General features: G+C 39.7%; 1 protein-coding gene across 2 annotated transcripts; it reads right to left on the bottom strand.

The window, feature by feature from the left end:
* Positions 1-6,708: 6,708 nt before the first annotated feature.
* LOC120640467 (protein TRANSPARENT TESTA 9-like) lies at positions 6,709-24,038 on the bottom strand. 2 transcript variants are annotated; one of them, XM_039916310.1, is made up of 21 exons: positions 23,645-24,038; positions 21,878-21,929; positions 21,717-21,793; positions 21,513-21,646; positions 21,325-21,421; positions 21,181-21,238; positions 20,489-20,597; positions 20,281-20,404; positions 20,017-20,203; positions 19,609-19,919; positions 17,490-17,578; positions 17,334-17,404; positions 16,784-16,894; positions 15,223-15,285; positions 14,421-14,558; positions 13,458-13,563; positions 13,292-13,363; positions 13,114-13,160; positions 7,879-8,035; positions 7,609-7,775; positions 6,709-7,448 (listed from the first exon to the last, which is right to left on the bottom strand). In XM_039916310.1, exons 1-21 carry the CDS (start codon positions 23,857-23,859, stop codon positions 7,140-7,142), a joined length of 2,694 nt encoding a protein of 897 aa, XP_039772244.1. In that variant the 5' UTR covers positions 23,860-24,038; the 3' UTR covers positions 6,709-7,139. The 2 variants fall into 2 exon arrangements, with proteins under 2 accessions (XP_039772244.1, XP_039772245.1); XM_039916311.1 differs by lacking the exons at positions 6,709-7,448; positions 7,609-7,775; positions 7,879-8,035 and adding an exon at positions 11,550-12,007 and having other exon boundaries at positions 23,645-23,973.
* Between the last annotated feature and the right edge of the window lie 2,569 nt (positions 24,039-26,607).

Below are 26,607 nucleotides of genomic sequence, written 5' to 3'. Positions count from 1 at the left end.
AACTATATTATGGAGAGTAGCTATGCAAGAGTTAGTAACGCATATATTGAACTGATGTGAATAAGTTACCACTTTCTCTTTTGAGCACATCATAGCATACTCCAAATTGAGAGTTTTCTAACTCTCTTGATTGAGACTACAAATTCACTAGAAGAAAAAGTTAGTCCCAAGTTGACACAAATTTAAGAATAAGCTCCCCCTTAATTAGTGCTTAAGATTTTGAATATCTTAAAACAAAGCACCCTATCCAATTAAGGACATGTGAAGGCTTATTCACAAATTTGGTCAAGGCACACACAAATAATATTCAATAATTGAAATTGTGCTTGAGTTGCTTACTGTCATTTTTAAATGATCCCAAAATTGTGCCAAGAGTGGGAATACACTTTAACATATTCTTGATAAGCAATTTCCTCACCATCACAACACTGCAGCACTGCCCTGGGCTAGACCGGTCTGTCCAGAGACAGGTTCCAAGTGTTCAAGGCCGGATCATCCAACATAAAGTCAGATCATCCAACATGTTCCAGAGGCAAACCGGCAGATGAACCGGATCATCCGACCTAGGTTCAGATCATCTGACCCTATACAGTATCATCTCCAAAAATGTGTTATTTCTAATGTTTTGTCTTGGTGATCCTTATGATATGATCTTTATTCCCTGCATATCCAAGACAAATTCTCTACTACAGAGACATTAAAAGCATCATATGGCACATAGGGATTTAATAATCATGGGAAATGAACCTAGGTCACTTTCAAATATCTCACAACTACTAAAATTGTGAAACACACTTGTTTACGAAGAATTGATAGTGACAAAGGTGTGAGAGTTAGCACATGATACCGAGATGCCATTGGAGTAAGAATTTCATCAATTTTGCTTTACACTTGGTTGTATTATGATTTAAGTCATTTCTTCCCTCAACCAAGTCTCCAATGCATCTCCATTGCCCTACAAGCTCAGCAAGTACCTTTTGGTACCCAAACCCTATTGGGTCCATCCAAGTTAGTTAAGAGATACTTAGGAACCCAAATAGCCCTTATGCTAGTTCGAGGAGAGTTAATCACTCTAATAGCACAAGTTCCTGCCTGGTCCTTCCTAAGCTTAGTGAAATCATAATGGACAAGGTTTGAGGTTTGTGGGTTACCTTTTGGACAATCCTTACCTAGATGCTCCTTTTCTCTACATGTGTAACAAGTGCGATGTTTTGCTTTTCTTGACTCAACATCATCTCTATTGCTCTACACTTGCTTCATTTTAGGCATCAACTTTGAATTCCAGACTTGCTTGCTCTTGTAGGAGAGAGGTTGGGTTTCCTGAAAACCAACCGGTCTGACCGGTCTAGGGTGACCGGTCTGACCGGTCAGGTCAAACCTGACCTCACTTTGTACAAAAGGACATGCTGCAATGAGATGACCTTTTTCTTTGCATTTGAAGCACGCCCTTGTTCTTGCACGTTGCTTTTCCTTTCTTGAAGGCTTTGTCTTGTTCTTGGGATGCATGGGACATGTGGACCCCTTTTGTCCCATGTTTGACTTTTTGACTTGTACAAGACTTTTCCTTTTAGATTGACCTTATTGAGGAGCAGAGGTAGTGAGGTTTGAACCCTTCTCAAGCTTCTTCACCATGTCATCACAGTTATCTTGAGAAGGTTGCACTTGACCTTTGCTCTTCAACTTGATCATTTCAATCTTTAGCTCTTCGACCTCTCGCTTGAGTTGATTATTTTCTTCCGCGATAAGATCATCACAAGTTTTTGCAACAACATGCTCAACACAAGAATTTGTTGCCTGGGAGCAACATCGTTTATCACAAAATAACATAATTTGAGCTTGTGAGCATGTACATGTGTGTGTGGGAGGTTGATAGGATTTTACCGATGTTATTACAACCTCATGAGCAGCTTCTAGCATGCCATGTGAATTAGCATGCTTCTCATAGGAATATTTAAGTTCCTTATGAGTTCCTTGCAAAGTCACACACTTGCTAGTGAGACTCTCAACTTGAGCCTTGAGCATTTGATTTTTCTTTTCCAATGATGCTACATGAATAACTGAGTTAGTAGCATTAGCATAATCATTGGACAATTCATGATACCTATGGACCAAAGAAGCTTGTTCCTGTTTGATCTTTTCAAGATCTTGAGTTAGAGCCTTGATAATCTCAATTCTTTGATCCTCATCTTCCTTGCTCTTTTCGTTGCTTTTGGCCATCAAGCACTTGTGATCACTAGAAGATGTTGAACTTGATGAAGCTTGTGCTTGTCTTGATCACCTTCGGGTGCACTTCTTGCTCTTTTTCTTCTGATTCCTGGTCAGACCGGTCTGACTGGTCAGGGTGACCGGTCTGACCGGTTCCAACTGGGAACCAGCAGACTTGTCTTCTTTTGCTCCTTGATCTTCGGGAGGAGTCACAAGAGGATGAGTGTGTGTTGTTGTTTTTGTAGAACACTCCTCCAATGACTCCTCATCATCATCTTCTTGATCTTCATCGTTACTATTTTCTTCACAAATTGCCTCAAGAAACTTCCAAAGATGATGAGCATCAATTCTTATCTCTTTCAATTTGTCCTCCTTGTTTATGAGATCTGAGAGTTCTCTGTCAATGTTCCTAAACAAGAGGTGAATGACACGAAGATTACAAGTCGAGCGCTTCAACTCCTCAATTGACAATTTGAACAAATTGTCAAAGTCATCGGGAAGAATACTTGACTCAACAATCCGCTCAAAGGAAGGACCCATGGTCCTTAAAACATTAAGTATATGAGCTGACCAAGCAGAGTAGTTTGAGCCATCTAGAGCTAGCGGCTCAAACGGTATCTCACAAGTAGTCGACATCGTGATTCTCCAAGTGGTGAAGCTTCAATCCGGAGACCAAAGCTCTGATACCAATTGAAAGGACCTCGGATGTCGCCTAGAGGGGGGTGAATAGGCGTTTCAATAAATTCTGCAAATTACAACACTTCAGCACACTGACCGGTCAGACTGGTCAGGCAGACCAGTCAGACCGGTCTAACACTTAGATGCTTAACAAACAGACCAACTGGTCTGGGTGACCGGTTAGATCGGTCACACGCAGAACCTACACAAAGTTAGAGTTTCTCCCGTCCTCAAGCTCTAACACTAATACAACTTGGTGTAGTGTTCCTGCAGGTGAATATACAAGTATTGCAAGTTCCTGCGCACACAGAAACAACACACCAAAGTAGATCGATGCGGAATTATAAAACAAATGCTAGAACTCAAAGTAGTGAGGCAAACCACAATGGAGACACAAGGATTTGTTTTCCGAAGTTCAGATTCACCACCGTGAATCCTACGTCTCCGTTGAGGAACTCGTTGGGTGTGAGCCTCTTTGAACTCGATCCCTTGAGTTGGGTCTCTTTCAACCACTTCCCCGATTCTACTATCCTGATTCTTTCCACTAAGGGGGTAAGATCACGCCCGCACAGACTTGCCACTGCTCATCACAACGTTGGGAGCTAGCCAGCGATGCCTAGCCATCTAGGAGGCAAACCTCCAAGAGTAACAAATGCAATTTGAAAGCTTTGATGGATCTCAAAGGTGCTCAAGCTATGGTTGCTCACTTGCTACTCAAAATGCAGCTCTCACAATGCTCTACAATCTCACACTTGCTCAATCTCTCAACCCAATCCAAAGATATGCAATCTAGATGGCTTAACTCACAAAGAGTGTTAGGTAGAGCTAGTTGGTCAAGAAATTGCTTCTAGGAGCTCAAGAAAGGTCAGGGAACCAGCAGCACACGCAACAGAGAGCTGAGGGGTATAAATACCCCACTGTCTAAAAACTAGTTGTTGCTCTGTTAGTCCAGACCGGTCAGACCGGTACCCCAGACCAGTCGGACTAGTATGTTCAAACTACTAGCCGTTAGCCCCAGGCCGGTCTGACCGGTCCGGGGACCGGTCAGACCGGTCTGGGCCAGAGAAGCCCAAACCCAAGTTTAGGTGCTCCACTCGGTCCACCAAGTCAACACTTGATCATCCAAGTAGCACAAAGTTAATTCTCAGGGGTTTTCACTCAGGATTCTCACTAAGAGTGATCTATGAGCACTTTTGACCATGTCAATCAATCAATGTTGCATCCCTCTTGATAGTACGGTGTACCTATACTCAAGATTAAATATCAAACACATTTCAACCACTTGAGTCTTGACTTGCTTCAGTTTTGCCATACTTTGATTTTCTTCAACTTTGGGATTCTAACATTACACAATATTCTTTTGAGCAAATCCATACTTGAGCTAGTGAGTTAGAGTTCCAAATCATCTTGCAAAACTGTCCTTGAATACTCAAGTCACTCCAATAAAATATTTGATGCATTGCATTGCTTCTCTCAATCAAGGCTTGGATATGATACTTCGAAAACCCCACGGATACTAGAACTTCACCTTAGCACTTGCACACATGTTAAGCCGTCGCTTCACCAAAGCTTGCTTAGTCCCTCGCACCAGTCATCTCGGTTGGCTTCTTCATCACTTACCCTTGTCATGTTGAGTAAAGCTTTGCACATCAACAATGAATTCCTTATTTCATTCTCATATCTTCATTTCTTTGTCTTGCTTTGTAATCACGAATCTTTGACCCTTTAGACAAAGCATACTTCACTTTGACAAGTCATATTTAGAAACCATCAAATAACGCATGAGCACTTGTCTCTTCTTTCTTATTACAACATGCTTGACTTTCAATAATAAACTCTCTTTTATTTGATTCCTTGATACATGAGTCAATACACGAATTGATATACAAATAAATCCTTGCCCATGATATCTCAAATAAAGCATTAGTCCTTTAATCATTTTGTCATTCAATTCACCAAAACCCATTAGGGGCCTAGATGCACTTTCAAGATTTTAGTATCGAAAAATATACTATACAACATTCTCCACATGTATACAACATCCTACACATTATCGGTGCTAAAATTGTATCCCAGCGTATATCCATGAACAACCAACATGTTTGGCTGAAAGGGCAGTCCTACAAACATGAGTACTTACATGAACGCACACATACTTTTTTATGAAGTTTCCTATCCTAATACTATTAAGTTTATTTTCTACCATAAGTTTTCTTCTTGAAGAAAAGAAACTTCCGATATAGTTTGAGTGCCATTTTCTCTTAAGATGCTTGTCAGTTCTTAGTGATGAATGAAGCAACCACTTAAAAAGGGCCGAAACCAGTAGCCTTCCTCATCATGGTTGGGCTTGGGCCATATTTTCTTGGCAAAAATCACCTTCCTCGTAGTTGGGCTTGCCAGATAGTCAAAATGGTAATGCTAGGAATAGGGCGTCCGACGGATCGGACATCCTATCCAATCATCCGCGCAGTTCGCTCGCCTCTCGTCCCCTCCAGCATCCTCATCCCTCACACCCCGCAGCTCCCTGGCTGGTGGTGGCGTCCTCACCCACCCCGCTGACCTCATTAGGACTCAGCCAGACGCGGGCACGGGCACAACTTGTGTGGCCGGGGCGCCGACAGAGCTCCTCCTCGGGGCTCGGGCGGGCGCAGGCGTAAGCGAAGCTCCTTCTCGGGGCTCGGGCGGGCGGGGATAGAGCTCGCCGGCGGCGCGGCCAGGCACAGGCTGCCACTCCCCGCTCCTTCCCCCACGCCAAACCAACGGAAGAGCTCCAAGCGGCGTTCATGGCGGCAATAGGCAGATTTTAGTGCATTTGTTGCAAGCATATGTTCCACGTGTTTAGGATGTTACAAAAAAAATGTTGCAACTATTTCATGTGCATGTTGCAAAAGTAGATCTAAATGTTGTAATATTTCATATATTTTACAGACATGTTCCAAGTGTTTAATCCAGATGTTACATTTTTATTGAAATGTTCCATATGATCTAAAATGTTCCACAAAACATGAAATAAATGTTGCGGCAGATTTTTTTTCTTATTATCAACGGATGGACAATTTTTCAACATGTTTTTTGATGTCACAACCACTAATTTTTTAGGTTGCGAATGTTTCAAACAAATATTGTAACAGTATGTTTTGTCTCATTTGATACCGACATATTGCATGCAACATCAGACAATGTTGCGCGTGAGAATTTTCTGTATGGTGGTACTGTCCGATAGGAGCACCTGTATCGGACATCCGGACGCTAGTAGCTCTGTAGCCAAAATGCTGAGCTGCGCTAAACGGATGACATCACTATTCACACCAACCGATGATAGTCACTGTAACAAACACTTATCGATCCTCAAAGCGCAATCGAAAAGCAATACCAAAAACACACTAGTGCAACATCCTTGTCCTGTCCAATTGAATTTTGCGAATGCTTTTCAGGCAACTGTTGAAATCAAATTCAACAGCCATGTTCAATTGTTCATGTTCAGGCAACCTGACCTCCCTAGCAGTCACATTGAAGGTGGGTAGGCACAGGATCTCCGCTATTGAACTCCAATGTTCAGGTAACCAGCATGAACGCAGAACTGTGGACATCCATCGCCTTCAACACACGGGCATAACATGTTCCGCAAATAATACAAGGTGCCAAACTCAACCGTAAAATTCAATAAAGAAAACCGAATATACTGTACATGGGAATTGCATTCACCTGATCTCTTGACATAACTGAAGGTCCTGCGTTTCACAGCAACAGTTCTTCAAAAAAAACTACTAAAAAAGGGTAGGGAACCAGTAGTCCGTGAACATTAACGTTGTCAAAGAAACATCATGGAGCTCAAATTTTATTACTATTAGGAAGGGCTTGTTTTGACAACAGGTATGACTTATCTGCAAACTTCTTTCAACATTTAGTGTACACAGCGCAACTCTGCCCTGAAACTTATCAAAGAATGGATTTTCGATGTGTATATATAAGATTACAAGGAACAAACAGACAGATACAAACTATTGTACAAAGAATCCTATCCAGCTAGTTCGACTTAAGATGGCTCAAACTCTACAGCTATGTGTTAAAAAGGAGACATCTCTAATCTTCCGTTGTTAATGTACAGAATTCGACAGCTTACTCACAAAAGTGGCCGACTTGATTTCCTGTTGCCACAGTTTAGATATTCAACGCTGCACTTTTGCAACAACTTGTTTCCCTGTCATCATGATTGAGAAGTTCACCAACTGCACTTTATGAAATTTCTAAGCAAGTCATGACCCATCATCAGAAGGGGTTTCATCCAATGAAGGCTGAGGATGCTGCAATCCATCCTCAGGCATGTTGAATTCAACCAATGGCTGCAATTGTTTCCCGACAACATCTTGCTGGAGCTTCATCTCCTCAATAACCATAGTCTCTGCAGCCTTACAGGACTGCTCATCACTAAAAGCAAGGGTCCATCTACCATCAACAAGATACTTCTTTGCCTTGCCTTTATGTTTTTCAGAATCCAGAAAAGGAAGTGTAGAAGGACGAATGCGTAAATGTAACCACTTCTCATGCTTATCATCTATTCTTGGCTGAAAGAAAGCAAAACCAAGGATGTGGTTATGAGATGCATTACACCTGCAGCAAAAATCTTCTTTTGGTGCAGCACAATTCAAAGACTATGGATGACTTCATCTAATGATGACAATAAAGTGAAAGAGCAAAGGTTTTCTAAGCCAACATGGTACATACATCAGATCCCGCCAAAGGAGCCATGACACGGACAATTCCACGTTCTTGCTTGAGAGGTAATTCTTCTAGAAGAAGAATCCACCCAGAAGTTCCAATAGATATGGCTAAAAAGCAGAAGTGGTGTTCTTTGCCCCTCTCAAATGCTATTCGACAAGGAAATGCATCAACTGCAAGAGTAACATGGCAAACAATTATTCATTACAAATTTAGAGCTAAATACGTTGCACTTTGCATAATGCCAGAACAAAGTTCCAAGTAAAGAAAACAAACCTAAATTGACTTCAACCCCAGGTTTAGGCGGACCACCGAAATCCGCAGCATTTGCTCTATTTTTTACAGGTAAATCAATTGAAGGGTAAATAGGAGGCTGATCTGTGAAAGTTTCTCCAATGCAGAAGAGTATAACTTGATGCTGTAGCACAAAACCCTGAAAAAAGATCACAAGAACTCAGCAACACACATAATTCATAGCAACATCTAAAAGTTAAGCAGAGAAATTCAATCAACTTAACAAGGACTGAACTATCCGAAACAGGATATTTAGTTTAAAGTTTTCATGAAGAATATACATGTAACTTCAAAAGCATCACTAATGTTTCTTCTGCGAGCATGCAAAGAGAATATACAGAATGAGAACATCATTTTGTTCATTAAATGTGATATTGTAGCAGCAGCAGTGTTAAGGGTCTCACTTTAGTCAATAGCTAATCCATTAGGAGAAAGAAAAACTGTTGTAGAACAAGTTTTGATGCTCACCAATTCATCACCAAACAAATTAATATTAATTTGAAATTTTAATTGGTGCTCCCTTGCAAAAAGTAACATTGAAGAATGCAAATGAAGAATTTGACAATCATTTTAAAATATTCTCATTTGAGTCAAAAGAGATTAAATGCCAATGCACTCGTGCCTTTTCCTTTTCTGCTCCTCCTTCCTAAACCTCCAATTCCTAAGTGCATGAACTCAAACATATGCCACCACTGCACCCACACCAATATCAATGCCCCATCATATGTCAGCTACTGTTCTTAGCAGCCACCATGCCACCCTTGTTATCTCTGCTACGACCAAAAGCCAGGGAGGCCCACTAACAGCTGTGTAGGCACTACTGCTACCGTACCACACATGGCACAATAATCCACAGCCATATACTTCTGTTTTCCAAATACAGCTGCTGTGGAGCCATATGTTCATATGGACCTGCCATGTTCTTGGATCAACCAATGTGCCTTGTGCCTTCTAATTACGAGCACCAACACATCAACCACTGCCAATTTGTAATGTTTACATTCCAGCGTACTAGCGTAGCTAAGCTGCTGAGCCACATAGTACACGGCCTCCCAGCAATCAACACCTACCAACTGTTTGACAAAATTTTCCAGGTAAATGCACATGGATTTATACATTCGTTATCCTCAAAATGGAAGTACTCTTAACACCTACCAATCAACACCTATTTCAAATCAGTTCCCCATCTTTGCCAGTCACAATCGCAAGTTAACATTAAATTTGGATGACAATGAACTACAGTTTTAATTTCTATAAAGCATCTTTGGTGGTATTTTCAGCATGAGCGTTTTCATCTACATATGAACAAACATAACCACAGAAAGAACAAGGGTCTAATTAAATCCTAGATGGTAATGTGTCCAAAAGTAAAATGTACAGCAGTACCAGTTTGCCACAGGTAACTATACATGCATTTGACCGCAATAAAGTAGAAACATTTTATGCAGAGCAATGTGAAACATAATGAAGCCATTCAAAATAAATACTCCCTCCATTCCAAACTATAGGTCGTTTTGGGATTTCTAAATACATAGCTTTTGCTGTGCACCTAGATACATAACAAAAATTATGTATCTAGATTTGCCAAAACAACCTATAATTTGGAACGGAGGGAGTATATAGTCTATCAATATCAGCTAGACCAAACAGATTTTCAGTGGTTGCCAGGAGTCAGTTGATGGTATATGAGTTGAACTAATTTAGCAAGATACAAATCAAAATGATCACAATGTGATAATATACAGCCTTTCCTTCATATGTGTGCAAAAGTCCCATCATGTGATAATAACACATCGTTTTTGAGCTATTTTTATCACTGGAAACTCAAAATTGGTTGCAACGGTTTCAGATGTAGAGAGATGGATGCTCAGAAGAACTGAACCTCCAGGTAAAATAATACCATAATCTGTAAGCAGCACTACAATTTTCATTACTAGGAAAATCTTTTGCACCTCACCAATTAGTCTTTATGAACCATACAAACAAAACAAGAACTAATTGACAATTTCAAACTGAGTACCCAACATGTGTTCCTTTTATATATTTATTTGCAAACAGAGTTCTCGACCCTGTATATTCAGAGACCAGTTGATTTCAGAAAAAAGACAAGATAGCATTTTTAACTTAACTCATTTTCTTAATTCAGTGAATATATTATAACATATCTTTAGTCATCACAGATATAAAACAAGCTGCTGGAATAGAACATAACACCTCAACTTCAAACAATATATACAATCATACTTAAATCGTCATGAATAGATGAACAGCTGCGACAGGACACAACCCATCAGCTCTGTCAATTATATTACCACAATGGAACTCCTTGTGACATTATATATTCAAAAGATGGTAAATCATGGCCATTGCTTCACATACAAACCTAGCTGTCTGTCCCGCTAAAATTTCAACAGGTGATTTAGTTTCTGCCATCAGTTTGATTACAGTTTCAAAATTTGACACAGCCTATTGATTATTAGGTTCATGTCACTGGTGTGGTTTCCCAAAATTGTGTTTATCTATGTGACAATGCCACTGACATTTCATTCTGTCAATCACCATGACTATTTTGCTGGCTTTGTTGGAGAGGGAAAAAATGCTGAGTATCCAACTTGCTAAAAACTGCCCATCATAACCCCAGTTCCTTGTCTCCTTCAGAATCCAATCTCTCTCCCAGTACCCTCCTTAATCCCATGACCAGCCACCGTCCGTCATTCTCCATATGCCCATGCTCAGCAGCCATTGGTGATGCTGGCTGTCACCTCACTCTAATCTCAAAGAGAAAAGGTACGTTAAGGAGTTGGCCAGTAAGCTACACATGCAGAGTGGCGACGGATTTGGCGGTGAGAGTGTCTGCTCGCTAGCTAAAAACCACCCATCATAACCCCAGTTCCTTGTCTCCTTCAGAATCCAATCTCTCTCCCAGTACCCTCCTTAATCCCATGACCAGCCACCGTCCGTCATTCTCCATATGCCCATGCACAGCAGCCATTAGTGATGCTGGCTGTCAACTTACTCTAACCTCAAAGAGAAAAGGTACACTAAGAAGTTGGCCAGTAAGCTACACATGCAGAGCGGCGACGCATTTGGCGCTGAGAGTGTCTGCTCGCTAGCTAGCACCATGGACAAAGAAATGCCCAGCAAGAGCTGCAAGAGGTGGCGTGGCTAGAAGATGAGTTCCAAGGTCTGTGAGCAGGCAAAGCTTGCAACAACCTGAGGTGCCCCCGAAACAGAGTGATGGTTCCGCTGTCCTGGATGAGGACAGAAAACCTGGGCTGCGGGGGAGCCTTGTTGTGCTAGCTGAAATTGCAAGATGAGATCCAATATCATGGATCAGGCAGCAATGCCTTAGGAGGCTCAACTATCTAAAGCTCAAGTCCAGGATACAGTGTGGTACCTGGCCTACACGACGCTGTGGGGATGACTCCAGCATATGAGTGTCCGTGGCTCAGTTAGAGAACAAAGATGTTGAGCAGCAGCGCTTTGGACGAGTGTTCTGGCCACATGGAGCTGGATTTTGGGCAGCATTAACTATTGGCATAAGTTTAATAATTCAAAAGACAGTGCAAATGCCTAAAGTGGAATTGAAGCAATGATATCCACCTAAAATTCCCAATTTCAAGATGCAAAATGTAACAGCCATGTGTCTTGGATTGAGGTAATACTGGAATGATCTTATTTTGATTCAAATCAGTCGATGTGATTTGACTTCAAGGAGAAAACACTGAAGTACATTTAAATCCATTGCCCTGTCGAGCAATCCAATCTCCTTCTGTAAGCTTCACAAATATTGGCATCAACTGTTTAGTGTAAGCTGTTGCAGCTTATAGCAACTGTTCAGTGTCGTAAGCAGTTGCAGCTTATAACTGCAAATAGCCTGCCTTCTGCAATCTCTCTTTGCCTCTTGTGTCAACATCAAGGGCTCAGTGTGACTGTGCGAGTCATCCTGCATTCTGCTAGCATTGATCTCTTCTTCACCCATTGGTTGCTTGCACCAATTAGATGTTTCTATGTCCTTGGAAATGCATGGGTATCCTAAGTATTCGGGTGGGTTCTCTGCTTGGCAATCTTCATCTTCTTTCATAGTTCTACAACTAGCAAGAACGCAATGCTGCATGTATAAAAATATTTAGCGTTTGGTTTTGCGTTCCAACCACCTGATTTGCTTAATAGAAATAAAAAGAGAAACTAACTGTTTATGATTAATTGAGAGGTGAAGAATAAAAAATGACTTTCCAAAAAGAAACATGTACTCAAAAAATCTTTAAAGAGATATTCATGTAGTGATGCTCCTTTGTTCATTTCAACGCTCATGTCAAAATCTAATTTACAAATACACTTCGCTTCGAAAGAATGTGTTTGTTTTCATTCAGTTTTTCTGAAGGCGAGCACATCCAAATTCCAATTGGTTCACCATACACTTGTGCCTGGATTTCCAAGAGTCCAGCATAACCACCAGGAAAGAGTCTTGGCATTTTTAGTAAGAAATTTGGTTGTATATTTTAACCGTCCAATTGAATTGATAACTTTGTAGTAAAAATAAGGGGTATCTGTGTCACTTGCTTAATGATCAGAAAATAATAAAAAAAAAGGAACCACAAACTTAATGCATTTAGAAGGACAACATATAGAAACAAATGAGGCTGTGTTTAGATCGTGAAAAAAAGTTTGGGTTTTGGTACTTTAGCACATTTTGTTGTTATTTGACAATTAATGTCCAATCGTCGACTAATTAGGCTTAAAAGATTCATCTCGTATGAAACAGTTATACCGTGTAATTAGTTATTTTTTTCAACTGCATTTAATGCTCCATGCATGTGTCCAAAGATTCGATGTGACGGGTACTGTAGGAAATCTTTTGGGAACTAAACAGGGCCTGAGTTAAGTGCTTCTAGAAACGTTGCATTAAAAATGGACATCCCCTTACAGACATTGGATGAAATGCTAACACTGGCAAGAACGTTCATGTTAGAACTTAGATGTGCTAAACAAAATACTAATCTTATTGAAGGTCGATTGACCATGTAAGCATTAAGCACTACAGGGAAAGGTGGAGATAACACCCAATTCCTCAGATAACACCCAATTCCTCAGTTAAAACTATTAAGAGATGCTATCCAATGCGAGGACAGAAAAGCTTCTGATTTGGGAGTGCACGCATTTATCAAAAACATATATATGCTTGAAATCAACTAACTAATAAAGACTCATTCATACCTTAACCATCTCATAGACTCTCTCTGCGATAGCAATAGAAGAATCACCTGAAATACAATGCATGAATCAGGACATCACAAGTTTATGGAAATTTATCACTGCGTAGTTGTATTGTTGTAATACATAATTCGGAGGGCTGATATATCAGTCACGTGAAGCACGATGAATTAGTTCTAACCTCCAAATGTATACAAATCCATGGGTACAATGATAGACTTGGATCCTTTTGGTGGTGAAGATGCCTCAATGGCTAACTCCAAAGACAAAATAACAAGCATTAGGAAGGAATGTTATCTACAGAACACATAAAAAACAGATACATTCATATCAAGATTGAAATTTACCTTTCTTGCAATTTCTCCAAGCCTCTTTAATAATAGGAAGAAGCATGTCGCACCAGCATCCTCCAGATTCTGCTGAAAGCTTTGCACTACAATCCTTGTGTGAATCCTAGGAAGCACACATTATAATCAGCAGGATGCAAACAATGATATATCAACACTCTGGCAACGTTGATTTAATATATACCAAGATACTGCATTTGAAAAAGGCATTAACCATAACTATAAAGTATTTCACTTCTTGGACCATTAGTCAGAAATGCAAATGTGAGAATTAAACTATAGAAGAGTGAAAGCCTTCTGTATGTTTGGATAAAACTCGATTAGGAATTTAAATAGGAAACTACTTCACACCTACTTTTTATATAGAATTTTGAACTGAAACATCAACATCTGGTGGAAGATAGCAAAGCTGACTTGCAAGAAACTGAAGAGAAAATATCGATGTGGAAACCTATCTCTAATATATTTATATATAGCAGACCCCAAACACACATTTCATAACATTCAAAGACAACTGCATCCAAACATAAGCGATATGAGAGATGCTTTGCTTCAACACAAGCATGTAAGAATTGTCGCTACTGCACGGGCAACCTATTGAGATCGCAGAAGTTAAAACCACCATCCTGTATTTTGCTGATGCCAAGCCACAATATTAACTGATCCCAAGAAAAATCTTTCCATGGCAACATTTGAAACGAGGAAAAGAATCATAACCCTCTTGCCCTCACCTTTTACTAGGAAAAAAATGGCTCTAGGGTAAGCGTTCATGTGGAAACATTAAATGATCAGGGGGGAAGAGAGAGAACGAAAATTCTACCAACTAGCAGTAAAGGTGTACGACTCCTCTGAAATACAATCTCAACCAAAATATCAGAAGGTGACTGCTATTATGTATTTCTCCTCTAAATCCCAGCAAAAGTATTACATGAATTATAATGTAGTATTTATGAATGGATGTACCTTTAACTTTCTTAGATGAAAAGCAGTGAATTCTTCCTCCCCATGAGGCAGCAGTTGCCGAAAAAGCCAGCCACCAACCAAGCGAACATCTGCAGATACATTCGATCTGCAGAATAGGTCGACTAACGCATCGAGCACCTACAAACAATTAAATGGCAAAGATAAAAGTAAGCATCTGATATCATAAAGCATGATGTGCTTAAGTAAAAGGCTTACAAAGCGAAAGTAACATTTTAGTGTGGGTTTAAAGTTGAAACAATGTACCACAATCACCTTCCAAATATTAAGTAAGAAATATAATTGAGTGTCTGTGACCAGACACAACGTTATCAATTATGTCCAGGAGAATAGCAGTTATTAGGCATGGATAATTCTAAAGCTGCAAACATATTACTAAAATTATCTTTCTGAGTTACAAAAAAAAATCCTAATCCTGAAAGAAGTCAAGCACATGTTATATCAGTTACATGGGATGTCAGAGCATAGATGCCCACAGTGGTTTAACAAAATCTCAACAGATAAACAGGTAAACATCAGACTAGCTGCAAAGTTGAAGTAATTCGAAGAGACATCACATGCAACACCCAGAATATGCTTTGTTGGTGTCTAGAGTTGTTCCCTTGTTTGGACATGGAAAATGCTCTCGATGAAAACAATAAAGTAAGATTATTCGTGCACTAATACAAAAGCAATTTTATTGTTTGGTGTCATAGTACACAAATAAGAAGGATGTCAACATTTTGTCAAGAAAGTACATTCAACAGATCCAAACAGTTGTTTGTGTGAGATTCAATAAATAAACCTGATATCGGTGAACTTTCGAGGTCATTTGCCGTGGATGATGACACTGTAGCCCATACTTATCCTGTAGAAGGCAAATTACAAAATAGTAGATTATATATCATTATAACAAGAATGTAAGGACACCCTAATCAAGAACCTAAAGGAGGTTAAAAAATATAACATCAAGTGTGAATGTAACAAAATAAAAGTGTTATTTTGGGTCCATGAATAAAATCAAATTAATTAGAGAAAAGTTTAGATAACCACGCATATGTGGTCAAAATTATTGCAAAACAACACTTCCTGTACGCTGTACCATATTTCATAAATCTACACCGTTAGTTTGATGTCAACTGGCCTTCAAGTCCGACGCATCAGACACGTTAGTGTGTGAGGTATTCCAAAAAAGGTGTGGTTCTAATTCAGACAACGTGTAGTTCTCTTAAATTTACTCAGTTAATTGACATGTTATTCTAGCAAAATTGTCCCAGCACTGTACACATTTGCAACAAGAAGATATGGAAGCAGTTATAGTCATGGTTTTTTTTCCATATCAAATTTTACATAACAACATATTCTGTAGCAGTATATTCAATAGTTGAACATATCTTCAGAATTTTATGTCTCAGCTTTTGTTTTTGTAATCGTATAAGGTTGAAAGAAATATCTAACCATTAAGTTATCCAGTTATCCAAATGGAATTGAGTGAATATTTGTACTTATTACAACATTCTGTTTTTGGCATTTGTATTCACTTATAAGATATAGATAAGAATGTGGTTCAACCGTTTGGTTCATATCTGATTAACTTCAACCATATTGGAACACAACCTGTGGTTATCTGCCACCCTAAGGTGTATATAGTCCACACTTTAATTCAAATGGTGCAGGGAGACGCATCAGGGTAAATTTCTTGAAAGTTATAACTTGATTGTAAATATAACTAACATAGCAAACTTCTTTTTATTTTTAGTTCTTAAGTTTATTCAACCCAAGAAACATGGACTGAGTGTATCCAATGCCCCGTGCCATTTAGATAGTCCAATGGTCCAGGCATTGGATAGCCATCTGACCAGAATATGATAAATAGAATGTAAAGGGTGAGTGGGGATCATTGCGCTCAGTGTCACTAAAGTCGGCTGACTCGCAGAATGTACAGGAAGATGATGGATCACACTTACACACGGGATGAATTTTTCATCCAATGGTTCCGAATAGATTGGACCATTGGATCACCTAAATGGTTTGGAGCACTCAATACATTCTCCATGTCCTTAGGACTCCAAACTTAGTATATTATTTTCTCTTTCTGGAAATCCCATGCGCTACACTGTTTACAATTTAGTGAGAAGGAGATTCATAATTTCGCCCCCCCCCCCTTTGTAATACCATGGGTGTGCACCAGTCTAAAACATGTCCTTCAAAGAATTCAACTGTTTAAAACTTCTCCCACTAATATGCACATTATGCTGCTGCAGATCATGTTGATGTCCAAAACAACATGAGTTTCAAAGAGAGTACAAATTGATACAGCTTAATCGTATTATATTAAATCTGGGGGTGGAGGAGTAGCAGTGTACCTGAAGCTTCCTTACATAAATATCAAAATCGCTACAAATAGTGTCATCAGTTAGACCACTACTTGATGAAAATAACTGTCTTTCAGCAAGGTCTTCACCTACTAAAGCTTGCTGGAGGCAGAAAAGAAAGGTGTCAGAAAATCAAAGTAAAATGAATGTAGTACCATGATCAAGTTTTCAAATATAATGGAGGTAATACCAAGACAAACAATTAGAACCAATTAACAGGACCAGGAGACTACAAACTAATATGGCCAATAAATATGGCAGATCTTGTTTTAACCCTGAAAGTGACTACTTAAACACTAGGATACCATAGGTCATTATACTTGTGGTGCATTATGTGATTTTTAAGTATAGTGAGACCCTGTGCATGATATAGGATAAACTATGAAAATATTAAATTTATATCTCAATAACCATTCACGTAGACATCTACAATCGGAATTCGGTACACATGCTAACAGCAGTCAAACTACATTCCAACCCACCACGATAGAGTAATCAACCAAGTAAAACTACTGTTCCTCTCAGAGCAGACAGTAATTACCAATAGAAGCTTCTTATGCTGCTTTCTTTGAGGGAGGATTCCAAGTGCATCCAGCATCGATTCATCAAGCTCTATAGAGCCCACATACACTTAATGATTATTTTCTGGGAGAGTCAAAGTGAAAAGGGTAACTATATGAGAAACAGTCAAACACACCTTTTGTCTGCAATAATGTAGCGAATAAGCACAATGAACCCAAAGCTTCTGAATCATCTCCTCCTGTGATATAGGATAGCAAGTGTTCCCTGAAAATTGTGAATCGAGTCGTCATTCATTTGCAATCATCTAATATGTGAACTGACAGTGCAGATTCAAAACAAAAAACTTAGCTAACAAAGAAAGGTAGGTATTTTTATCTATTATATTATCAGCAAGGGTACTGCTTCGACTCAAAAAAGGTACATCCTCGAATTCATATGGTCAAACTACTAAACTTTGACAAACAATATATTATGAAAATTTGAACTAGTAGATTTGCCATTTTTCACCAAAACAATTTCATGAATTCATAATTTTAGGCTTTGATAGGATATCATAGTGCAAACTAGTTGTCAGAAATTCGGATTGGGGACCATATCAGTAACTAAACCATTTGCGGAAACAGAGAGTACAATCCCTTGTCTGTCACACTGATGCCTTACAAACCTAATCGATATAACGAAACTCAAGTTCCTAAATGTACAAGTGGGTTCAAGGACACGATGTAAAAAACAAACATATATGTTTCAGAACACAGCATCGCAAACTTATAGCAGAGAAGAGTTATTTATTTTTTGTTGCAGTTATTACTTCCAACAACCATGAGATTAACATGACACCATAAGTCATAATAACCACTCATACCCAAAACAGCTACTCTACTACCACAGCAAAGCACACTATTAAGATTTAAGAGTGATGTAACAAATTATGCAGCACGATGTTGAAGTTTAGGGGCCTACCAAGGTAATTTATATTTCGAAGTTTAGGGTAAAATGAACGGCAGAGCATGACAAGCTCTAGGAACCTGAGGCATAGTTGTGTGTCCAAGAATCCTTGGAGCTTGCTATTCCTAGCTCAAAAAATTCATGTAGCTGGAGATGTTGGTACATCAAGAATATTTAGGTGTTCTTTTTAGTATACACTTTAAACTAAAAATCTGAACTATTTCATTTAGGCTTTGCCTTTTAGCCTACAAACTCCAGATCCTATGTGGAGCTGGGAGCTGGAGCTATACCAAACAGGATCTAAATATACAATTGCACTTTATATCATTATTAGGGAATAAGGCATGCCATTAGAATATTTTAGCACTAGCAAACATAACCGTAGTATAACTATTTGTGCCCCTAATATAACACAAAAAAAATTATGGTGAAAAACAAAGGAAAATTCTTGTAGTTTTGTGAAAAGCTTTAGTTTTGTGTTATTTGGAGCACAAATAGTTGTATTACTGTGATAATGGTCCAAGAAGTCATAGTTGCTTTATGGTTAGATTGATGCAAATAGTTGCAGTTTTCTGAAATTTACATAATATTTTAATAGCCAATTGCCCATGTGTTTCAGCACATATCAAATAAACAATAACATAGGTTTTAGTCAAACAAAAAATAATACCCCTGGATCTAAATTTGCATAAATAATTCACAGCCAATCAACAAGGCACAGAATCATGGAACAATATCTCTAGCGGAGTGAGTGTGCTGTGGATGTGTTGTACTCTTTGTGTTCTTCTTAATGCAATGATATGCAGTTTTCCCGCAAATTCAAGAAAAATTATGGGCCACTTAATAAAATTATGCATAGTTGATCCCATCCCCCCAAGGCTTCAATGCACCTCTACAAGCATACACAGATTAATCCACATAAGATCCTGTAAGGCAGAGGTGAGAGAATCTACCATCACTACCACCACAAAACTATATCTTCAAGTAACCTATATTCAAGGAAAGAGTCATTATGCTGGCCTCGACTACCAAAAAAAAAAGTTCGTCAAGCAGGGAAAGTTATAAGAAATAAAGACTGCACTGGGCTATTTGACAACTACACGATAAGTCTGACATAAACAAGCAAACTGTACTTTAGAGCTATGACATCTTTGGATACGTTATATACTCCCAACAGACCAAGAAATAACAACCAATATGTTACTATATAAAGCTCAAAATATAAAAACATGCATACTGCTATCTTACATATCGCATCAATCCTCTACCGTTCAACAAAGGAGTATAAACATGAAAGGCTGTTGATGAACTTGCATAACGGAAGCATGTATTCAGCTATAGTGACATACCTTGGTGTATTGCCATGGCAACAATCACTTGGCGGCGAATGATTGGGCAAGTGTTGCCAACTAACAGCAGACAAAGAAGTCGGCTTGTCCTCATTTGCTTGCTCAACAGCAGAGGCACTGCTGCACTGGTCCTCAGATATGCAATGATCATGCTCAGAGGTATAGCCATTAGGTGTCCCTTGCTTTCTATCAGAGCAGTTAGGTTGATGAAAAAGAGCAGCAGCGACAGTACTTGCCATGTCCTTGTTCTTAAAAATGTGGAGAATACAACAAAGCAAATACATGGAAGTAGTAACACTTATGTCCAATTCCTAGAGGAAAAACATTGAAGATAATAAATTATAAGAAATAAGAAGTTGAGGCACAATAACATGAGGTAATATGAAAAATATCTCTCAGCACACTTACTGTACTTTGCCTCTGCAATGATGGGAGTAAGAGCCGAAATACCAAAACTTGCAAGATGTTTTCAGTGATAAACCTTTCAAGGTCAGGAATACCAGATGACATAACATCACTGAAATAATACAGTGTGTCTTCAATTTGCACAATTGCATCTTCAATCGAGGACAATGGGAGAGAAGAATTTGCATTTCTGAAATAACAAAAATAAACAAGCATAAGGAATAAAATTTTAAAACACAAACTATTCTGGTTAGGACACAAAGTTACCGCGAGGAGTGCGCAACCAATTTATCCAGGTCAATGCACTGCTTCTGGAAATGCTGAACTATGTCTGAAAAATAATCTGATAATGGCACTCGGGAAACGAATCTGTTAACAGATTCGTCTCCAACTGAAAACAAAGGATTGTCTAGTAAGCAACAGTAAATACAAGACACAAGCATCCATAATGGAGATCAAGGGCTTACCAACTTACCATGATAGACATTGAGTGTCAAGGTCCGTATAGCAACTCGAATCATGCTATCCTCGTGAAAAGCAAACTTTAAGGCCTCAACATAAAGAGGAAAGGAAGTGACTTCATCCTGCATTCAACACAGAGGAACCTAGTAAACAAGTGATTTGCTATACGAACCTCTAAAGCTCAACTAGTCCAAAATTTTGAAGGGTAAACAAATGCATAATGCAATCAGAATAGCCAGGTGAGACAATAACTCAACATATTCAGAAAATAATCTTATATATTTCAATTGTGGATGACACAGCCATAGCTAAACAGGGTAAGAACTGATCATAAACCCTGCCCACAGCACTCTCATGGCACTAAAATTAACCATGGTAATAGGAACTTATCCCTTAAGAAAGAAGCCACGGCTGACATGTTTGTCCTTAAAAGTAAAGGAATGCTGCTGCACGAGATTTGCTGGCCCTAATGACATATTTTTCTTTGGGTAGTCCAATTTAATACAGCTGCACTCCACCTGAGGACTCAAACTATTGGAGATAGAAAATTTGAAGTGTGGCACTTATTCTACACATAAACCAAATAAGAAAGTATGGAATAGAACAAAATAAAGATCTAGTTCAGTCATCCAAACAAAAGAGGCAAGGAACAAGGCATAAAGTATCTTTGCCTGTCCAAAAAAGCAGAAGGAAACAGATATGTACATTTTTTGTCTTCACAAGCAAAGAAATTGTATTCTTGTTCAACTTCCCACTTATCGCCCTTCATAAAACATTAAAAAAGGTAAGCTGATGCATAATAATAATCAGTGCTTAAAGATATATGTTGTATAGGCCAATATTACAAACCGTAGAAAAGATATGTAGTACGATAGCATCTCATCAATTCGAAAGTCAAATGGGTATGTAATCAAGAAGTTGATGTGCTCATTGCTAAAAATATAATCTGCAAAAAGAGATAATCAATGCTCATTAGATCCTTCAATGATCTGCACGGCAACAATTGGATGGATACTGCAATATACAGGAAAACTTACAAATTGAATGTTCATTTCTTAGATTTTGGATCATGATACCCATCGTCTGTAGCAACTGGAGTGATACTCTCGACAGCTTCGAGATCCTTAATATACGAGCAAATTCACCCATGATCTGTTTCTCCATAAAATATCTGAAAGAGAAATCATAAATAAATAGGTTCAAAGCTAGTTTCCTACAATATTTGATTGTTTAACACTTACTCAAAAAATGAAGGATCATGCTGGTCACCATATATCATAAGTTCTGCAATCGACCTCAATGCTTCAATCACAAAATCCTTTATAACAAACATCAGGGTCAAAGGTCAACTGTAAAGTTTAATTGAAATCCCAAAAACATCAGTATGGTCAATTACACCAACCTTATTAGTTTCATTGACAACATAAACCTTTTGTAGCTGATCTGTTAGATACCTGCATAAAGAGAGCTGTCTTAGCACAAAATATGAAGACGTTGAGATTCTTACACATAACAAGAATACATAATCAAGTTGCAAGGATTTTTTTTGACATCATCACATTGAGGAGATACAACAGTTGACAGGTAATCAGATCTTTGATTTTTTTTAAAAAAAATGTTGAAATTGACCGCAACACCATAGGATCTATTTTGATATCTGTAGCAGTTAATTGTCTTCTTTGACAAACAATTTCATCATTGGCTTAGATGCAATAAAAAAAGCACAAACCAAAAGATAAGATGAATCCACAAAACTAAGGTTCCTTTGGTCTAACAAGCGCATAAAAGGGTCGTTAGCTAAAAGAAGAAAAAAGAATTGTTTTATGTGCTACTCCCTCTGTTTTTATTTACTTGACGTATTACATTTGTCTTAAGTCAAACTTGGCCAACTTTGACCGAATTTATAGAAAATAATAATAACATTTACGAGACCAAATTTGTTTTATTGAATCCACTATGAAATATATATTGATAGTGCATATGTTGGGTAGTATAGCCGTTGCTATATTTTTCTATAGATTTGGTCAAAGTTGGCTAACTTGACTTAGGACAAACCTAACACGACATATATATATATATATAAATAGACGGACTATGTAAAAACTATAGTTGCTGATTAACACAAAATTGCACACAAACTGAATTTTTTTTATGCCCAGCTAAAGACAATTATACAGATCAAAAGTACACAAAATATCAATGCGCTTCTTACATGTTTGATTTTTATATACTCCCTCCATTTTAAAAGTTCTGTAACTTAACTTAGGAATCATTTTCAAATACGAATTTGTGAATTTTTTTACAAAAATCTGGTATATATTTCCACTCCTACCCTTACATTCATGAAGTGAATGAGTTTAAGTGATTGTAGCATATAATTTAATAGGGCGTGTGTAGTCATTTATCATCAATTTGTTTCTTACACTGAAATCCCCCTCCGTTGTGTGAATGATGGTTAGCAGACAAATAACAATTTGAGAAGGAGGAAGTTTACAGTGAGTCTGTGACTACCCCTTTAGATCTCTAACTTCCATGGCATTTCTAACATTTGGACCTCCTCGAATTTCCCATACTACTTTGATAATAGTATAATTGGCTGATAGCCAAATAAAACAGTTAAAGAAGTAGGAAACATTCTTACCCGAAACAGAAAGTGGAAAGCAAGATCTCTAAAATCCATTGCATACAGAAAGTTTCCAGATTATGTCAGTTCTACAAGTCATGTACCCTGCAGTTTTTTTGTTCTTACCAGAAATCATTTGGTCAAGAAGGAAGGGTTTACCAGTCTCATGACTCATCATGGATTAAGCTAGCACAATTACAAATCCACCTAGTAATGCATTGACATGCACCGTGCGCCAGTGTATTATAGCACTACAGCAAGGGAGTAATTGCTAAAAGAACCGGCGAGTCTTAGACTGTGTTAACCTTACTTGTCTATATTATGCTATCGCGCTCCAAAATTAACAAGCAGTTAGCTCCAAAGCTCCCCGTTCCCGCGGGTCCCAACCCAGTCAGATTCGGAACCAAACAGAGACCAGACGACGAAGCAATTCCGCCCTAGCGCCCTGGTGGATCTACACGCGGCGCCTTGCGGAAACCTACCTCGACCATGTCGGCCGCCAGGGGGCTAGGGGCAGGGCTGGGGGGGTGGGGGATACGGACTCACCGGAGCTCCTCGAGGGAGAAGCGGTTCCTGGTGCGCCAGAAGAGCCACATGCCGGCGAATCCGCTCCGCCCCACCGCGTCGTCGGCGAGGGCGCGGGGGCCGCCGAGCTCGGACCCGGACTTGGGCGCGCAGGACGGGGGGCGCGCGGCGGCGTATCCCTCAAGACCGTGCGCGGGCCACCACGCTGCCGCCGCCGGAGGGGAAGCGCATCGCATCCGCGGCGGCGGTGATCGCCGGCGGCCGGGGCGGTGGGGGGATCGGGTGGCGGGCGGGCAGGAGTCGCTTTTTTGCCTTTTCGCTTCTCCTTTTTATTTTTTTCTTTTATTTTTTTCTTTCCTCCTCCGCCTCGCCTTCTTCTTCTCCTCCTCGCTGCTGGGTTTCGCACTTCCGCTATCCTTTTCGGCGCCTGGTTGCTTCGTTCGGTCGTCACGTCACTTGGCCGCGCTGGAGCAACTGCAATGGAGGCAATCCGGAGGTTGCGTTTTCCCTTTCGGCTCCGGCTACCGGTTTGGGTTCGGCTAGGGTATATTGTGGGGAACCGGATCAGCTGACGTTGGGGCTGTTGATATTGGGTCACTGCCAGCAAGGCCCCAGCGCTAGTGGGCCCCACATGCAGTGGCTCAAAGTCAGCCACCCCAACTGCAGCGGATCTCAATCCATATTGTGGTGCCGTTGATAGCAACTGACTTTTATAATATGTCATGTCATAGCTCAGCTGCCTGAAAATTAGGCTAGTTTAATTTTAACAAAAAATATAAAAGGTAGCTGTGGACGCTTCTAGTGTTATTTTTGGCAAAATTAACGTGCCAACTCACTCTAGAATGATATCTTTTTTGAGATTGTCAAAGTTTATATTAAACCTTGAGATTCAAGATGGTGGTAAGTGAAAACATAAACGCATGACAAGCAAAGGACACAAGTTGACTTAGCCGTCTACAAAACTTATTGTTTGTATAGAACACGCCATCTGATAGCCAAGATGCAAGCCTAATCTGATTTTTCTTTCTTTGCATTTCAAATTACAATGTATTTTAGTTCTAGTAGGCCATAGTGAATGGGCAACAAAATTTATATGCAAACTTTATACAAATAAAATTATAGAAACAATAATGTATAACAAAATTTATATAATGAAATGAAATATATATAGACAGATAACAAACCTTGCATATTAAAAGTATTATATAAAAGAATTTTTCTAACAAAAAGTTGCAAAACAAAATTCTGAATAGAAAAAATATGAAACAAAACCTAGATGCAAAAAATGGAACAAAATATATTGAAAATAAAATTGACAGAAAATATTTCTGGAGACATAAATTCGGGTAAAATATTTGGAAAAATAGTATATGACAAAAGTGAATAATATAAAAAGGGGGTGAGAGAGAGAGCTTGTCATACCACCTCTATGGCACTATCACCGATTCCCTTCAATGGTCATATATACGGTCCCTAGTATAATCTGATCATGGGCCGCCCGAGCCGGCGAACCCGAATCCAAACATACCTAGCTCGAGCCGCAATTTTAGCCCGCGAGCCAGCCAGATGACCTGACATTATATTAAAAACAAATCCCCTCTTTCCTGTGCAGTCCATAAAATTTTGGTGGCCTAGCCCAACAACAAACAAATAAAATTGTTGTTTCTAACCTTAATTTATACTCCACCCTTCCCTCCCCACCCCCACTGCCGCAGCCCCATCCTTGGGCTCCATCTGAACACCCCTCCCCAAATCCTCCCCTCGCATCTCCTACTCTCCTCTACTAGGAGAACCGGCGACAAAGGCACGGGCAACAGGGTGTGGCTTGGCGCATCGCGGGCAACCAAAGGTTTATCGAGCTGCTGGGTTGGTCCACGGGGCATCAGGCTGTGCATTGGGTGGGAATGGCTCAAGATTTGGCCCCAATGCCCGGGTCAAGTCGGCCACAGGCCGACAGAAAAGATAGTCGGGTTTCTATTGGCCCGGGCCGACCTGGCCTATGATCAGGCCTCGTCCATAGGCCAGCTTAGTCCATAGGCCAGCTTTGACTTTAGCGATATCCAAGGTTCTTGTGGGATACCATAGTTTACAAAAAAAAAACATGAAATGACCCGGGTTTCCTAAAGGAGAACTCGAATCCCTGTATCGTCGTTATAGTCACTGGATCAGTAGCTATCACATACAGAACTCATTTCAATTAGATATCACACACATACAACGCTAAAAATCATTATATGGATTTAATTATTACATAACCCAGAGGGTTGTGGTACGAAAATCAGAGTACAAGCCCCTTGAGCTAAAGGAAAGCAAACTGAAAATCGGAAGCGGTAGCTATTCTTCTGGGCATTCTCCGTCTTAATGTCTCCTTTTCACAGACAGCTCAGAGTGTAGCTCGGACTGTCCTTAGCTTCATCCTTCGTCTTCGAGCTTGATCTGCGAGTCGAATCCTGCATCTACCAGACTATCTCCACGGATGGGATAGGTTCACATTACCATCCGTATACAAGCTTTAAGTGGATACAATAAGGTATAAAAGAGTAGCCAATGGATAGGCTGAGGTATCCTATGCAAGCATATATATATAATTCATCTGTCACTCTCCGACACGGGCCATACCGACACCGGTCAACTACAAAAACCCAGGTCGGTGCAGGAACTCCCGCTCCCTGCACCTCATCTGACTCCACAGGGGGAAGTGGACTAGAGGGAGGTAGAAATCAGGGTATACTACTCTAGATGAGGTAACAGAAGAGTAGGAATGTACATGATCGAGTACGCGGCTATATGTATAGTTTTTACCCTGCAGGGGTTGTACTCCTGTACCCACTCGCCCTGAATCCAGACGGCAAGCTACTCCGACTGTCTCCGAGGCACCGGTCTACCGAAGCACTCCGAAGAGCGAGACTAACCGCTACGGCACCATCCTGACCTCCAAGTTAGGATGCATCCCCTCGCAAGAGGTCGCCCTGGAGTTGTGTGGC

The sequence above is a fragment of the Panicum virgatum genome, chromosome 7K (genome assembly GCF_016808335.1).
Source record: "Panicum virgatum strain AP13 chromosome 7K, P.virgatum_v5, whole genome shotgun sequence".
Lineage (NCBI taxonomy): Eukaryota > Viridiplantae > Streptophyta > Magnoliopsida > Poales > Poaceae > Panicum > Panicum virgatum.
Note: the sequence above shows the minus strand (reverse complement) of the source record. Positions and strands in the feature narration are given on the sequence as shown.